This window comes from Vipera berus, assembly GCF_964194415.1.
Source record: "Vipera berus genome assembly, chromosome: 3".
NCBI classification, from domain to species: domain Eukaryota; kingdom Metazoa; phylum Chordata; class Lepidosauria; order Squamata; family Viperidae; genus Vipera; species Vipera berus.
Window position 1 is genome coordinate 202,191,099 of NC_138204.1, and position 16,681 is coordinate 202,207,779.

The 16,681-nt window shown below is 41.5% G+C and overlaps 1 protein-coding gene across 1 annotated transcript in view; it reads left to right on the plus strand.

The window, feature by feature from the left end:
- The window catches only part of DEPTOR (DEP domain containing MTOR interacting protein), a 77,789-nt gene that overhangs the window by 47,910 nt on the left and 13,198 nt on the right, over positions 1-16,681 (plus strand). Inside the window, exons 7-9 of the mRNA XM_081325182.1 lie at positions 288-422; positions 7,480-7,550; positions 9,422-9,526. Coding sequence (XP_081181308.1) covers positions 288-422; positions 7,480-7,550; positions 9,422-9,526 — 311 coding nt within the window. The remainder of the gene's footprint in view (positions 1-287; positions 423-7,479; positions 7,551-9,421; positions 9,527-16,681) is intronic.

The window sequence follows — 16,681 nt, forward strand, 5'->3', positions numbered from 1 at the left end:
AACCTGGGCTGTCAGCTCTCCAGCATCTTTAACCGCTGAGCCATCGTGCCCCTCTTAGAGTGTACAGAAGAGGAGGGCAAAAGGTTCATCAGGTGCAACAACTAGTCATGCGTCTACCTTGCTCAGCACCATCATAACTTCAAACGGTTGCTGAACGAGTGGCCATTCCATGAGGGTTACCTGTAATAGGGTTCCGAAGTGACAGAGTAACATATGGAAAACAGTAAGAGACCCAAGCTTGGTTCTTGTCTTCTACATAAATCTCCCTCGCTCTTTGATTTGGTCAGTGAGTCCCAGCAAGGAGATCAAGATTGTCTCTGCGGTCAGACGGAGTAGCATGAGCAGCTGTGGCAGCAGCGGGTACTTCAGCAGCAGCCCAACCCTCGGCAGCAGCCCACCTGTCCTTTGCAACCCAAAATCTGGTAGGATGCTGAAGCATGTTTGCAACAGTGATGGTTTAAGGGCAGGGGTAGGCAACCTTGGCTCTTTTATGACCCGTGGACTTCAACTCCCAGAATTCCTGAGCCAGCATGGTTCAGCCTGGAAACCTCTCCCTTTCCCCTCAGCATAGCTGGCTCAGGAATTCTGGGAGTTGAAGTCCACGAGTCATAAAGTGGCCTAGGCCTAGGCCACAGGTAGGCAACCTTGGCTCTTTTATGACTCGTGGACTTCAACTCCCAGAATTCCTCAGCCAGCATGGCTCAGCTTGGAAACCTCTCACTTTCCCCTCAGCATGGCTGGCCCAGGAATTCTGGGAGTTGAAGTCCACGAGTCATAAAAGAGCCAAGGTTGCCTACCCCTGGTTTAGGGGGTCTGCATTATTGCATGTAATTATGTGCACGTTGTTTCTTTTAAAAAAATGCAAGTAGCAGCTACTGGGCTGGGGAATGTGATGATGGTTGATTGTGGCTATTTATTAGAGAGCAAATTTAACCCTTTCTTTTTTTGTTTCCAATGATGAAAATGGGTTGGAAATGGCTGTTTGCCTTGAGCAGAAATTAATAACTTTGGAGGAGCAATTACCATCCCAGGCAGAATTAAAACTTACACATAGCTTCAAGTCACATCTTGACACTTGGACACATCCTTATAGCCTCAGTATAAAAATGGCATTATGAAGATATTTGGTTGCATAACTTACTAGCTTTATGCTCAGTATATCACTTCTGCCCCTCCAAATCTTACATCCGGGCAGGAGGCAACAGTAATCCATTCCTGCATGGTTGCAAATAACACTTAGAAAGCAGAAGCTGAGTTTGAATTAGCAGAATGTAGTCCTCGTTTAGGGCTGCCCAGATATTTGGATTTAGAGGATATCTAGGTATGCACAGAACACCTGTCAGGAACCTTTTAAAGCCATGTTTTTCAAACTTGGCAGCTTTAAGATAAGTGGAGCTCAACTCCCAGAATTCCCCACCCAGCTTGATATCTAATATTTACTTTACTGTTTTGTTTAGATTTGTTAATTCATCCTTAATTGGAATGGAATGGAATGGAATGGAATGGAATGGAATGGAATGGAATGGAATAGAATAGAATAGAATAGAATAGAATAGAATAGAATAGAATAGAATAGAATAGAATAGAATAGAATAGAATAGAATAGAATAGAATAGGAAGGTACCTTGGAGGTCTTCTAGTCCAGCCCCCTTCTTGAGCAGGAGAACCTATATCATCTCAGACAGGTGGATATCCAGTCCTTTCTTAAAAATCTCCAGTGATGGAGCACCCACGATTTCTGGAGGCAAGCTGTTTGACTGGTTGATTGTCCTCACTGTCAGGAAATTTCTCCTTAGTTTCAGATTGCTTCTCTCTTTGGTCAGTTTCCAACCATTGTTTCTCGTCCTTCCATCTGGTGCTTTGGTGAAGGATCTGGCCCCCTCTGCCTTGTGGCAGCCCCTCAGATACTGGAACACTGCTATCATGTCTCCCCTATTTCTTCTTTTCCTTAGATTAGCCAGACCCAAATCCTGTAGCCATTCTTCATATGTTTTAGAAGTAACTCAAGGTGGAGAACTTATATAACCCACCTTCCTGTTCCTTTGTTCCCCACAACAACAACCCTGTGAGGTGGGTGGGGATCAGAGAGTGACTGGCCCAAAGTCGCTCAGCTGGCTTTCTTGCCTAAAGCAGGACTAGAACTCACAGTCTCCTTGTTTCTAGGCTACTACCTTAACCAAGGAAACTGTTTGGTCCTGGGGCAAGGTTACGAACAGTAGATACAGATGAACTCCTAATCTTATTTTGCTCTCCAGATCCTTGCACAGTCCTAACCTTTTTATATGCTTGTGATGCAAGTAATTAAATAAAATGTATATTTAAAAAAGCAAAAGTCACTACCTGTCTGTCTTTGTAGTGCAAATAATCAAATCAATTATCACCTGTAGGCTAATGTTATACAATATTTTTTTGGAGACCTGTTCCATTCAAAGACGTGGAACTAAATGTCTACAGGCTCCCCATAGTTAAATAAACAAACACACTGGGCACTTTCAAAGCTAGCATGCCAAGGTAAAGAGAACCCTGATAAGCTATGTCAGATAAACTTGGGTGTTTAAATGATAAAACATTTCAGCTTTTCAGCTGACGTGTACATTATTATTGGCACAATAAAATAAGAATATTGTAAGGCTGTGAAGACTTGGTTGTGTGCCCTGGCCTGAGGCCCTGCATGTGTTAAGAGTCCCATTTCCTGGTTGTATTAAGATCCTAGTAACTGTTTTATTTGATGTCATATACATTTATTTTGTCCTGTTTTAAGCCTTCCAGACTTACTTGTTGAGATGGTCAGCTGTAGAAATAAAAAAATAAACAATAGATCAAGGGTCTTCAAACTTGGCCCTTTTATGACTTGTGGACTTCAACTCCCAGAATTCCTCAGCCAGCATCCCTGGCTGAGGAATTCTTGGAGTTGAAGTCCACAAGTCATAAAAGGGCCAAGTTTAAAGACCCCTGCAACAGACTGTTGGAATAGAAGCCAAATTATTACTAGTGGATTTGAAGGAGAAAGAGTTTATTTGAGAATCAGGGGCTTGCTAGACAGTGTAGAAAAATAAATTGTGGGAAGTGATCTCTGGAACCCTGGTGACGGAGTGGTTAGAATGCAGTATTGCAGGTTAACTCTGCCCACAGCCTGGAGTTCAATCTTGATAGGCTTGAGGTTGACTCAGCCTTCCATCCTTCTGAGCTTGGTAAAATGAGCACCCAGATTGTTGTGGGCAATATGCTGACCTTGTAAACTGCTCAGAGAGTGCTGTAAAGCACTATGGAGCGGTATATAATTTAATTTATTGCTATCTTTCCCATCAACAGATATATTGCATAGAGTGCTGGTTTGGATTTGATTTTTCCATTTAGAAGAGCCTTGCTTGGAAACGTCTTCAAGCTGTGTTTGCAAAGCACTATTGACTATGTTGACATAGGTGCCCAGCAGAAAACCAGACTAACCACATTATTCAAACGACTTCTAGGCTAATAGATTTTTCTTAGGTTGATGCCACAAAGGCAACCACTTGTCTTGCCGTGTTTCAGCACTTGATGTCTACAGTGTTTGCGAACATTGACTAAGCAGCAATACATTTGATTTTACAAGCAATTCTTCATGGATTCCCATACGGTCATCCTTCATCTAACATTCAATGCTGCCTTTGTTGAATTCACAGCAGTGATGATATGTGAATAGACAGTGAGGAGAGGACTGTTGCTGTGTCTCTCAAGCGCTGGTTAGAAATTAGAGATGCTTCTAGGTCAGTGCTTTTCAACTTGGACAACGTGAAGATATGTGGACTTCAAATCCCAGAATTCCCCAGCCAGTATGCTGCCTGAGAAATTCTGGGAGTTGAAGTCCACGCTTCTTCAAATTCTCAAGTCTAGAACATGGTTCTAGATTGCAGAAGCTGCCTGAAGGGTTTTTATTACTTTTTATTTGTCTCTCCTTAGTGGATTTTTTGTTTAAATAAAACAAATTGAGATATATGCATGGCTGAACGCTTGACAAATGCTGTCTTCTCTAGGCGAAGCAATACCAGAATAAAAAACTTTCCTGGAGAAGCAATCTGCTAAAATCCTAAATCACTGAAACTAGAGTATGTGTGTAGAATGGATGCAAAATCATCTCAGAATCAGATTAAAATCCATGTTTTCTGCCTGGTTTGACTTCTCAATTGTAGATCGGTCAGTAGGTTTATTTTACAATTTATTATTTTTTTTATTTATTTTATTTCCATAGCCAGCCATCTCAACTGTGCAATTCACAGCTCAGGCAGATTGATTTATGTGGAGCTATGAATGAAACAGGGAACACATGAAAGGGGAAACAACAAAGAGATGACGCTGTGACTGAGAGGAGCCACAGAATTCTTTCAGCTGTCACATCGATTCCTATCTGACAAGCCCTTATTGAACCAGATGAAAGCTACCATCAGCCTATTTTTGTTCTAAGCGATTTCCTGTGCGTCCAGAAAAGATGAAAGATAACTCATTTCTGGGCTTCGAAATAAAAGGATAAAAATATGCTGATTCTAAGGAAAATTTGACTAGGAAGAAATAATTTGAGCTTCTCCTTTTTCACATCAGCCTTGTTGTGCATTACCAACTTCAGCAGACAGTTTCTGCAGCCCGCAGTAGCTCTTTTCCGGCTGTGTGATAGAAGGCGTTTTAATCATCTGAGGAACCCAGAAGCATGACCGATTTTGTGGTTCTAGGTATATTTCCTCCCACAGGTAGTCCTCGACTTACAACCATTTGTTTCGTGACCGTTCAGAATGATAATAGCCCTGAAAAAAAAGTGACTTACAAACCAATCCTCATAATTATGACCATCACAGCATTCCCCACGGTCATGTGATCACAATTCGGGCACACGTATTCACCATGATTGGAAAGTCATTATGGGAAGCTGGGTTGAGTCGCTGAGCTTCAGTGATTCACTTAACAACTGTAGCAGAAAAGGTCGTAAAATCAGGTGCCACTCACCTAAACATCACCTTGCTTAGCAACAGAAATTCTGGTCCCAACTGTCGTAATTCGAGGACTACCTGTAATTTCCCTTCCTATTCTGGACATTACGCTTAGTATAAATGTATAAAGTATAAATGCTGGGTTGCTGGCCGTGTTAATGATTGCGCAGTTAGCTTCTTCACATGAGTTTCAGTGGCACTGAATGTCAGCCTGTTGTTATCCATGTATGGTTAAAAGTGTTGACTTCAGCTCATTAGAACTGTTGCAGGATTTCTATGGACCAAGCAATAAAAAACATTTTGGGGTTTATTGAACAGTGCTTGGGATATCGTTCAGAAATGGTTAAGACACAAAGCTAGAAAATGGGACAGTGCATTCAAATATACCCCAAAGATGCTTTTTCACGAGGCAACTGGACTTTCTTGTTTTTCTTTGAAGAAGTTTCCCTTCTGAAAGAATGCAGATGACCAGCTGTCTGCAAGGAGTATAAATCCTTTCATTCCCCACCACCCAGTCAGAGCTGAAGAAGCTTCTTGGATGAGAAGTGAAATGTCTTCAAAGAAAAACAAGAAAGTCCAGTTGCCTCATGAAAAAGCATCTTTGGGATAACTACCACCTGGATGACTGAGTATCTCCATAGACATTCAAGTATATGTTTTATTTATTTAATTTCTCCACAAGCATGTAAAAATTTAGGACTTGGAAGCGATCTGGATTCAAAGGGCAAAATATGATTAGTTCATCTGCATCCACTGTTCACAACTTTAACCCAGGACCAGACAGTTTCCTTGGTTAATGTAGTGGCTTAGAAACAAGGAGGTGGTGAGTTCTAGTCTCACCTTAGGCATGAAAGCCAGCTGGGTGATTTTGGGCCAGTCACTCTCTCTCAGTCCAACCTACCTCACAGGGTTGTTGTTGTGGGGAAAATAAGAGGAGAAAAATGTATTAGATAGGTTCACCGCCTTGAGTTATTTGTAAAAATAATGAAGGCAGGATAAATGAATGGATGAATGTGGAACAATCTGCCTCCAGAAACTGTGAATGCTGCAACAACTGGAAGTTTTTAAGAAGAGACTGGAGAGCCATTTGTCTGAAAAGGTATGGGGTTTCCTGCCTGAGCAGGGGGTTGGACTAGATGACCTCCAAGGTCCCTTCCAACTTTATTATTATTATTATTATTATTATTATTATTATTATTATTATTATTATTATTATTATTATTATTATTATTATTATTTTATTTATTTATTTATTTATTTATTTATTTTAATTCCATTTATATCCCGCCCTTCTCCGAAGACTCAGGGCGGCTTACAAGCTTAGCAGTAGCCTTCATTCTATGTCTATGCCTGCTTATTAGGGCTTTCGCCCCCCCCAAGCGGCATTATTACAAAGTCAGGTTATTGCCCCCAACAATTATTATTATTATTAGTAGTAGTAGTAGTAGTAGTAGTAGTAGTAGTAGTAGTAGTAGTAGTAGTGGTAGTAGTAGTAGTAGTAGTAGTAAAATAAATAAAAGCATCATTCCTCTTCACTGTAGCTATACAGGTAGTCTTCTACTTACAACAGTTCATTTAGTGACCATTCAAAGATACAATGGCACTGAAAAAAAGTGACTCAGGATCATTTTTCACACCTTATGACCACTGTGTCATCCCCCATGGTCGTGTGATCAAAATTCATAAATTTGGCAACTGACTCCTATTTATGACGGTTGCAATGTCTCGGGGTCATGTGATCCCCTTTTGTGACCTTCTGACAAGCAAAGTCAATGGGAAAGCCAGATTCACTTAACGACTGCAGTGATTCACTTAACAACTGTGGCAAGAAAGGTCATAAAATGAGGCAAAATTCACTTAACAAATGTTAACAGAAATTTTGGGCTCAATTATGGTCATAAGTCGAAGACTACCTGTACAAGGTTGTAACTGTGTTTTGTTTCTTTGGATTTAAATCAGGGGTCTTCAAACTTGGCCCTTTTATGATTTGTGGACTTCAACTCCCAGAATTCCTCATCCAGCGTGCTCAGAAACTGGGCATTTCCTGGGCAGGTGCACAAATGTCAAAACACACCTGTAGACTTTGTGAAAAGGAGAGGCACAAATCAGCAACCAGCTTAGTTTTTATTATATGTTTTCTGAGGCAAGAGGGCACTCCCTGCTCTCCAGCCTTTTCCCTTAGAGTTTCATAGCTTGAGAACATCTGGATTATTTTGGGTGCTGTATAAATTACTTTGTTGTCATTGAACATTTGATGTTTTGGGCTGTTGTGAAAAATTGCCCATGGTTTCTTTCTTAAAGCAGGTACAGAATAACTGTTCTGTTCTCAGAAAAGGATATCTTTGGGAGAAGAAAAAAGCAGAAGTTGCAATATAACCCTTGTTAAAAAAAATAGACTGAATGAAGCCGGACAATTCCAGATTATACTCCTAATTTGGAAGCAACTTCAATCTCTGAAGAATAATCAGAACCAAATCTTATTTAGGTGTCTTTCCTTCCCTTCCCTTCCCCCCCCCTCCAGTACTAAAAAGAACGGTGACTCCTGAGGAACTTCTGAGGCCTGGGGCTCCATATGCACGGAAAACATTCACTGTAAGTTTCTGTTCCACGTCTTTATGTATTATATTTGATCATTTATTATCCACAAAGGTTTATGCAGTGTTGCGACCATTGCTTAGACTTTTAGCTATTAAATTTCTGGTGCTGAACCTGACCGTGGTGTAATTTGAGGTCTTAAAGGCTATTTTCGTGCAGTGGTATAGAAGTAACACAGTCGTTTTGAAATCATCTTATAAATATGATTAATAAGATTAGGGCAATGTGTTTTTATGCACCTAGCTGGGGAAAGTTAAACAGGGTTGCAATGGGCTGGTACTTGGATGGGACACCAGCAAGAAATGTCTAGGAAAAGACAATGGCAAGCCACTTTGATATCACTGCCAGTGAAAACTACACAAACACATGCATGCAGTTGCCAAGAAATGAGCTGGACAGATATACAGGTAGTCCTTGACTTATGTCCGATCACTTAGCACCCGTTCAAAATTATGACGGACCCTCCAAAAGGGACTTACAACCTGGTTTTATAGTTCCAAAGTCACTCTGCATCATGGTCGTGTGAGCACATTTTGGGCACTCAGCAGCCAGCCCCATTTACGGCCGTTTGTAGTGTCCCATAATTGTGTGACCATGATTAATAACAGTTTTGTCAGAAACTAGTATTTACTTCCTGTTTCTGGGGCAAAAACAGCCCACAGTGAACGATGAGTTCACATAACAACCGTGATGTTCACTTAATGACTGCTGCAAAAAAAAAAGTCATATAATTGGGCCCAGTCGCATGGCAACCCCCTTTACCGCTGACATGACTTATGGCCGTAATTGCTAGACTCAGTTATGGTTATAACTTGAGGACTACCTGTATACAGATACAGTCGATACATATACAGATATACAGGTAGATACACGCATATGCACATACATATGAATACTGTACCCATGCCCATATGCATACAGACATATATATAGAGAGAAACATTTTGAACATGGGAGGCTTTGTAACTTAGAAGAAACACTTTATATGCATTATCTGAGCAAAGGTAGCATATATACTAACCTATAGCCTATATAGTATAAAGGCTTCAGATTAGTTCTGCTTTTTGGTCTCTCCGGTGGAAAATTGCCTACAATTAAGCTCTGCTTTCTTGACACTTCTTGGAATGCAGATTTAGAAAACGCTATAGGTGAGTTAACTAACTTTTCACCTTACATTGTTGTTGTTTTGCTGGCCCAAAGGAAAGACATTATTCCTCACTGTAGAGACAAGTTAAATCTGTTGGTAAATGTCTTGGATAATTTCCAACAGATACACTGCAAGTTGTGTGTGTGTGTGTGTGTATGTGCGCGCGTGCGTGTGTGTGTGTGTTAAAGATAGATGAATGTAGTGTTTGAAGAAAGCAGGGGCTAAAAATTGAGCTATGCTTCCTCTGTCTTTAAGATGTTTATTGTGATCTCTCAAAATAAGAGTTAGAACACCTTCATATATTCATTGTACCTCCCTCCCTGCCTGCCTTTATTGCTTTATAAGTAACTCAAGGTGGTGAATATACATAATATTCCTTCCATCTATTTTCCCTACAACAATCCTGTCCAGTGGTTTTGGCTGAATGAGAAGGATTGGCTCAAAAACATCCAGTTGGCTTTCATGCCTAAGCCAGGACTAAACCTCACAATCTCCTGATTTCATGTGCACGTACAGAGGGATGTAGTTGTCCCTAAGAATTTGTTCCAGGATGACCTGCTTTACCAAGAGGTTTAGCCATTTTTGGACAGGAATGAAGTGAGGCTGTAGATTAAAATCACTGTATCAATAACGAACATCAAGTGCCATCGCTTTGCTTAAAGAAAGAAGAGAGAGATTATTAACAAGATTCAGTGTGGCCATCTTCTCCTTTTTCTTTAAGATTATAGGTGATGCTGTTGGGTGGGGATTTGTGGTACGAGGGAGTAAGCCCTGCCACGTACAAGCAGTGGATCCCAGTGGGCCAGCAGCTGCATCGGGAATGAAGGTAACTTGAATTAATACAGTTGAACATTTTTAATGAGCGTGGGGCATTGGGAGCTGGGAGGAACAGGTTTTTGGACCACTTCATCTGGGATAAAAGCCAGCCCAGAACTTCCATGTCACTCTTATAAAAATAGCCCTATATGACAGCTGCCTACATCACTAATCTACATATCTGCAGTGTAGAACTTCTACAACCCCTGGTAGAAGTTAATTTAGCTGTGGTTCTTATAATTTCAGCAAGAGGCCCACTCAGCCTTTGAGTGTGTGCTGAGAGCTGCACACCATGGTCCTTGACTTGCGACTGTAATGGAGCCTAGAATTTCCATCGTAAGCCATGTCGGTCATTAAGTCGAGATACCCACGTGACCAACCTGACTTTACAACGTTGTTTTGCGACAGTTGTAAAGCAAGCTCAGTGGTCATAAAGTGACTCCATTAATTCCTATGGGTGTTTTTTTGCCAGAAACTGGCTGAAAAGGCCAGAAACCAGCAAAAGTTGCCGTAAATTGCAGTCAGATGATCTCAGAAGGGTGCAATCAACCGTAAAAGTGAGCCGGTTGACAGGTGTCCAAAATCCGGTCATGTGACCACAGAAGGGTGTGCAAGCATCAGAATTCTGGAACTGAGTCATAAGTACCTTTTGGGCAATCCATTGTAACATCAAATTGTCACTAAGTTTACAGGTTAAGTGAGGACTACCTATATATACCAGCAACTCACTAGGGCTGGGACAAAAAATAAACATGGTTTTATTTAATTGACGTTCAATTATGATCTGAACTTAATTCATTAAGTGAATTAATATGCTCATAGAATCTTAGTAGGGACCCAGAACTGAAGCCTGACAAACCTGACTAGTAACATGGATTGGGGGCGGGGAGTATATAATAAAAAGTTGAAAAACATTCTAGGCAGAAGGAAATAATTTTTATAGCAAATTATTTTTGTCCTGTTGTGAAGAGACTGTGTTTGTACAAGTAGTCCTCAACTTACGACTACAATTGAGCCAAAATTTATGTTGCTAAGCAAGACATTTGTTAAGTGAATTTTGCCCCATTTTATCACCTGTCTTGCCACAGTTGTTAAGTGAATCATTGCAGTTGTTAAGTTAGTAACATGGTCATTAAGTGAACCTGGCTTCCCCATTGACTTTATTTGTCAGAAGGTCGTAAAAGGTGATCACGTGACCCCAGGACACGGCAACCATCATAAATATGAACCAGTTGCCAAGCACCTGAGTTTTCATCACGTGACCAGAGGATGCTGCAATGGTAATAAATGTGAAAAGCAGTCATAACACTTTTTTCAATGCTGTTGTAACTTCAGTCACTAAATCGAGGACTTCCTGTAGTCCTAAGGAGATGGCATTGATTTGAAGGCATCTTTTGAGGGGGTTTTTTAATATGTTCACTACACATGTATTTAATAAATGTATCCCTCTGATTAAGAATCTAAAAGGATTCTTGGGATAACATATGGGAGAGAGGCAAATGCACCTTTTTGAGTCTGCATCACATTCTAACCTACAAGTAGCCAGATGGGCCTCTTCCTCTCCTGAATCTCCCTTAGAGCAGGGGTCCCCAACCCCCAACCCCTGGTCCATGGACTGGTACCGGGCCGCAGCATGCCAGCAACCAGGCCACACAAACAAGCAAAGCCCCATCTGTGGGATGCAGCCGGCACACAAAACTACGCACTCTCCGGTCCGCGGAAAAACCTTTCTCCACGGAACCGGTCCATGGTACCCAAAGGTTGGGGACCTCTGCCTTAGAGTGATCAAATAAGGACCATACCCACTGCCTGCAGGTAGTCCTTGATTTACAACCATTCACTTAGTAACCATTCAAAGTTCCTTCCCCTGTCCTTACCACTTTCTATAGAGGAACGATTGAGAACATCCTGTCATATTGGATTACTGTCTGGTTTGGAAGCATCACTGCTTCAGACAGGAAGGCCGTGCAGAGAGTGGTGAGGATGGCAGAAAAGATCATTGGCAGTTCCATCCCTCCCATCCAGGACATGGCAGAGAAGCGTTGCTTGAGCAGGGTCCGCAGGATTGTCTGGGATACTACACCTCCTTTTCATGACCTGTTTTCCTTGTTACCTTCTGTGGTATCCACAGCAGAACATCCAGATTCAGTTACAATATGGGTGTAGGTATATGTGTGTGTGTGTGTGTGCATGTATACAGCATGTGTATATGTGTGTTATGTATATGTATGGATAGATATATACTTTCTTTTGAGAGCAGGCAACAGAATTTCATTTTTAATGTGGGCCAGTGTGCTCAACAGTAAAAAATGACAATAAAGGTTATCTTATCCTATCACTTTACAATGGCTCTGGGGGGGAAAAAAAGAATTATAACTGTTTTTCACACTTATGACCATTACAACGTCCCCACGATCACATGAGCCAAATGTGGGCCCTTGGCAAGCAGCTTGTATTTATGACAGTTGCCCTGTCCTGGGGTCATGTGAATGCCATTTGTAATCTTCCCAGCCAGCTTCCGATAAGCAGAGTCAAGGGGAGAAGCCAGATTCGCTTAAGGATTGCATGCTTCAGTTAACAATTGTAATGATTCATTTAACAACTGTGGCGAGAAAGGACGTAAAGTGGGATGCAACCCCCTTGACAACTGCCTTGTTTAGCAGTAGAAATTTGGGCACAGTTGTGATCATAAGGAAAGGACTACTTGTAACAAAACCCCAGAATTGAAAACATTATATTTTTTTCCTTTAATCAAATGCTCCTGCTAGATTAGCCTGGAAACTTTCACCAAAAGACAAGACTGAGAAAACTTGGTGAGAGTGAAAAGGGCAAGAATTTGACCACAGCCCACATTTAACCTTTGCTTTCTGCAAGTGCTCGTGGCACCTTGACTGCTCTGCTTTGAGGTGTCCTCAGACGCCGGCATGTTTCTGTAGGATTTTGCTTGCTGCCTTACAATAGAATAACAGAATTGGAAAGGATCTTGGAGGTCTTCTAATCCACCCCTGTGTTCAGGCAGGAAACACCATTTCAGACAAATGGTTGTCCAATCTCTTCTTAAAACCTTCCAGTGTTGGAGCATTCACAACTTCTGGAGGCAAGTTGTTCCACTGATTAATTGCTCTAATTGTCAGGAAAATTCTTCTTAGATCCAGGTTAGTTCTCTTCTTGATTAGTTTCCACCCGTTGTTTCTTGTCCTGCCTTCGGGTGCTTTGGAGAATAGGTTGACCCCACTCTTCTTTGTGGCAACCCCTGAGATATTGGAACACTGCTATTGTGTCATCCCCTAGTGACAGTCCTTCTTTTCACTAGACTAGACATACCCAATTCCTGCAACCTTTGTTAGGGAAAATTGCAGTCTTCGTTCTCCTCACCCGCTCTCACCTTGCACTCCTGTTGTTTTCATCCCGTAGAACCAACGCCTAGGGCAAGAGTTTGCCCTACAACTCAGCAGGCAGGTTTGAAGAATTGTTGCTATGTAAAGCTGGAAAGAACACACATGTCACAAAGTCAGGGCTGTGTTTTGCTTTTTGCAAGGTGGCAGGAAAACTGATTTAAAAAAAATAAATCATTTGTTCTGGAATGCACTATGGAGAAAATTGCTCTTTAGAAGGCCAGATCCTGAAGTTGAAACTCAGATACTTTGGCCACCTAATGAGAAGGAAGGACTCACTGAAGAAGAGCCTAATGCTGGGAAACGTTGAGGGCAATAGAAGAAGGGGACGACAGAGAATGAGGTGGCTGGATGGAGTCACTGAAGCAGTAGGCATGAGCCTAAATGGACTCCAGAAGATGGTAGAGGACAGGAAGGCCTGGAGGAACATTGTCCATCGGATCGCGATGGGTCGGACATGACTTCGCAACTAACAACAAAATGGAGAAAATTGAATAACGTGTGAGATGACATCGTTATGGTGCAAATTCCATTGTTTGCATCCAGTTATGTTATTTGTGTACAGGAAGCCCTCGAATTAAAAGAATTCATTTAGTGACCATTCAAAGTTACAACATCACTGACAAAAGTGAATTATAACCAGTGGTGGGATTCAGCCGGTTTGCACCAGTTCAGCAGAACCAGTAGCTAATTTTTTGTTGCCCAGGTCCAGAATGGACTTCCGGAAGCATCATCCACACAGAGAACCGGTTGTTCACATATTTGAATCCCACCACTGCTTATAACTTGTTGTGCCCTGGGGTCATGTGACCCGCGTTGGCAACCTTCTGACAAGCAAAATCAATGGGGAAGCTAGATTCACTTAACAACCACTAATTTAACCACTGTTAAGTGATTCACTTAACAACTGTGGCAAGAAAGGTCGTAAAATGGGGCAAAACTCACTTAACAAATGTCGCACTTAGCAAAAGAAATTTTGGGCTCAACTGTGATCATTAGTCGAGGTTTAACTGTAATGACATCATGCAAATTGCTGTATTTAAATGACACAAATGGTGCTGTGTGTCACCGCAATGGTATATTTCAGCAGACTTTCAGGATATTTCAGGAAGAATAGACTTCTTTTCTATAGAATAGAATAGAGCTGGAAGGGACCCTGGAGGTCTTCTAGTCCAGCCCCCTGCTCAAGCAGGAGAACCTACACCATCTCAGATAGGTGATTGTGTAGTCTCTTCTTAAAAAAAAAATCTCCAGTGATGGAGCGCCCACAATTTCTGGGGGGTAAGCTATTCCACTGGTTAATTGTCCTCATTGTCAGGAAGTTTCTCCTTAATTCCAGGTTGCTTCTCTCCTTGATCAGTTTCCAACCATTGTTTCTCATCCTTTCCTCTGGTGCTCTGGTGAACAACGTGACCCCCTCTTCTTTGTGGCAGCCCCTCAGATACTGGAACACTGCTATCAAGTCTCCCCTATTTCTTTTTCTTTTTTCTTTAGACTAGCCAAACCCAAGTCCTGCAGCCGTTCTTCCTATGTTTTAGCCTCCAGGCCTTTGATCATCTTAGTTGCCCTTCTTTCCCCACATTGCTTTTCCACACCTTTCTCTCCTCATAATTTGTCGTTGTCATTCTCCCACACCCATCCATCACTTGCAGCCATTGCCTTTTGTTCTTAAATCTTCTCATCTTTTTCTTGTAGAGGGTCTCACCAGCTTCATCCCACCCTGATTCGATCACTCTTTATTTATTCATTTATTGGATCTAGAACAGGGGTGTCAAACTCAATTTCATTGAGGGCCGCATCAGCATTGCGGTTGCCCTCAGGGGGCCGGGTGGGTATGGCCAGGGTGGGTGTGGCCTACTGGGTGGGCGTGGCTAGAGTGCGTATGGCCTACTGGGTGGGCGTGGCCAGCTCTACATCGTTCGCATCAAGGGTGCCTATGGGCGCCTGGGCAGGAGTGGGACAGATCTGAGGGTCTCTGGCAGAAGGAGGGTCTCTGGGCCAGGGCCAAGGCAGTGGGGGCCGTTCCCTCACTGTTTCCAGGATGGCTTCGCGGGCCGCATGAAACCACTTCGCGGGCCGGATCCGGCCCCCGGGCCTTGTGTTTGACATGTCTGATCTAGAAGCTGCCTAACTCCCAAGAACTCTGGGCAGCCTACATGTCCAAAACTAGGAAACAGTAAAGGAAAGAAGAAAGATGTGTGCTTCCAGAACAATTTATTTATTATTTATTTATTTATTTATTTATTTATTTATTTATTTATTTATTTATTCATTCATTCATTCATTCATTCATTCATTCATTCATTCATTTATTATTGAGACTTATATGCTGCCCTATCTCCCGAAGGACTCAGGGCGGCTAACAACAATAAAACACAATAATACAAATGTTAAAAAAGATTAAACTAACAAGCCCCAGTGATAAAATATTAAAACCATTTTTTTATCAGAGGCTCGTCAGCCACCTTAAGCCCAGGCCTGGGAGCAGAGCCAACTTTTAAAAACCTGCAGAGCAGCTGCAGGGTGGGAACTGAGGGGAGGATGTTATTCCAGAGGGCAGGTACCTTGGCAGAAAAGATATTCCTTCTAAATTATTTTTTTTTCATCCTAGCTGTTCCTGATTTATCTCTCACACACATTTTCCCATTACCTCCAAATACAGGGTTATTTTAGCTTTTTACGGAATAGATCCCATAGGACCTACTACCTTTCCAGCAGTGTTAATTATTTTCTTAACTGTTAATTAAATTCAATTGATGCCAGCTCTCTAAACAAATATGGCTTTTAGAAGTCATGACCTCCCGATCTGATTCAGTTAACCAACACTAGCTGATTATTTCTCTGAATTCAAGGTTGCTTCTTATCAGTAATTTACTTCAAGTGTTACCCCATAATAATAATTTTGAAATGCACTGTCAAAAGAGAATTGCAAAATTTATGAAGATGACAATCTAGAATAGAACAGAACAGAACAGAATAGAATAGAATCATCTTGTCTGGAATAGAATAGGAATAGGAATAGAATAATAGGAATAGAATAGAATAGAATAGAATAGAATAGAATAGAATAGAATAGAATAGAATAGAATAGAATAGAATAGAATAGAATAGAATAGAATAGAAGCTGGAAGGGACCTTGGAGGTCACCTAGTCCAATCCCCTGCCCAAGAAAACAATAACTTTATGAGGTGACTTGTACTGAGAGAGAGTGACTGAACCAAGGTCATCCAGCTGTCTTTCATGGCTAGGGTGACTTGAACTCACCATCTCTTGCTTTCTGAACTGGTGCCTTAACCATTAGCTCAAACTGGCTCTCTGTTCATTAAAGTTGCTCATTGTACTTAGGGTTCCTATCTTCCAAAGGCCAAAGAAGGATTATATTCCTTAATAACTTGAGAAGAAATGGAACATCTTAATCTTAAATATCTTTTAAGATTTGAATCGTAATATTTCCAATGGCACAAAACCTTTAAAGCTGCTGCTTGAAATATTGGAAAAGATTATGAAGATATGGATTGTATTGAAATGACTCTCAACATTCAGTCAAATTGAACTGAATAGTAAGTGGTTAATAAGGCATCTGTGAGTAGAGGGTAAAAAGTCAAGATGGCAGTTGTGAGCATGTGATCAAAGCCACATCCCCTTTTTATATGGGCTATAAAAAGCGGTGGGCCTTCACTTCACCTCCATGGGCCTCATCTTGACCTTTTTCACTCCCTCCCTCGACAGACACCCCTAGGATTAAATGGCTGGACCAAGTCGGAACCCAT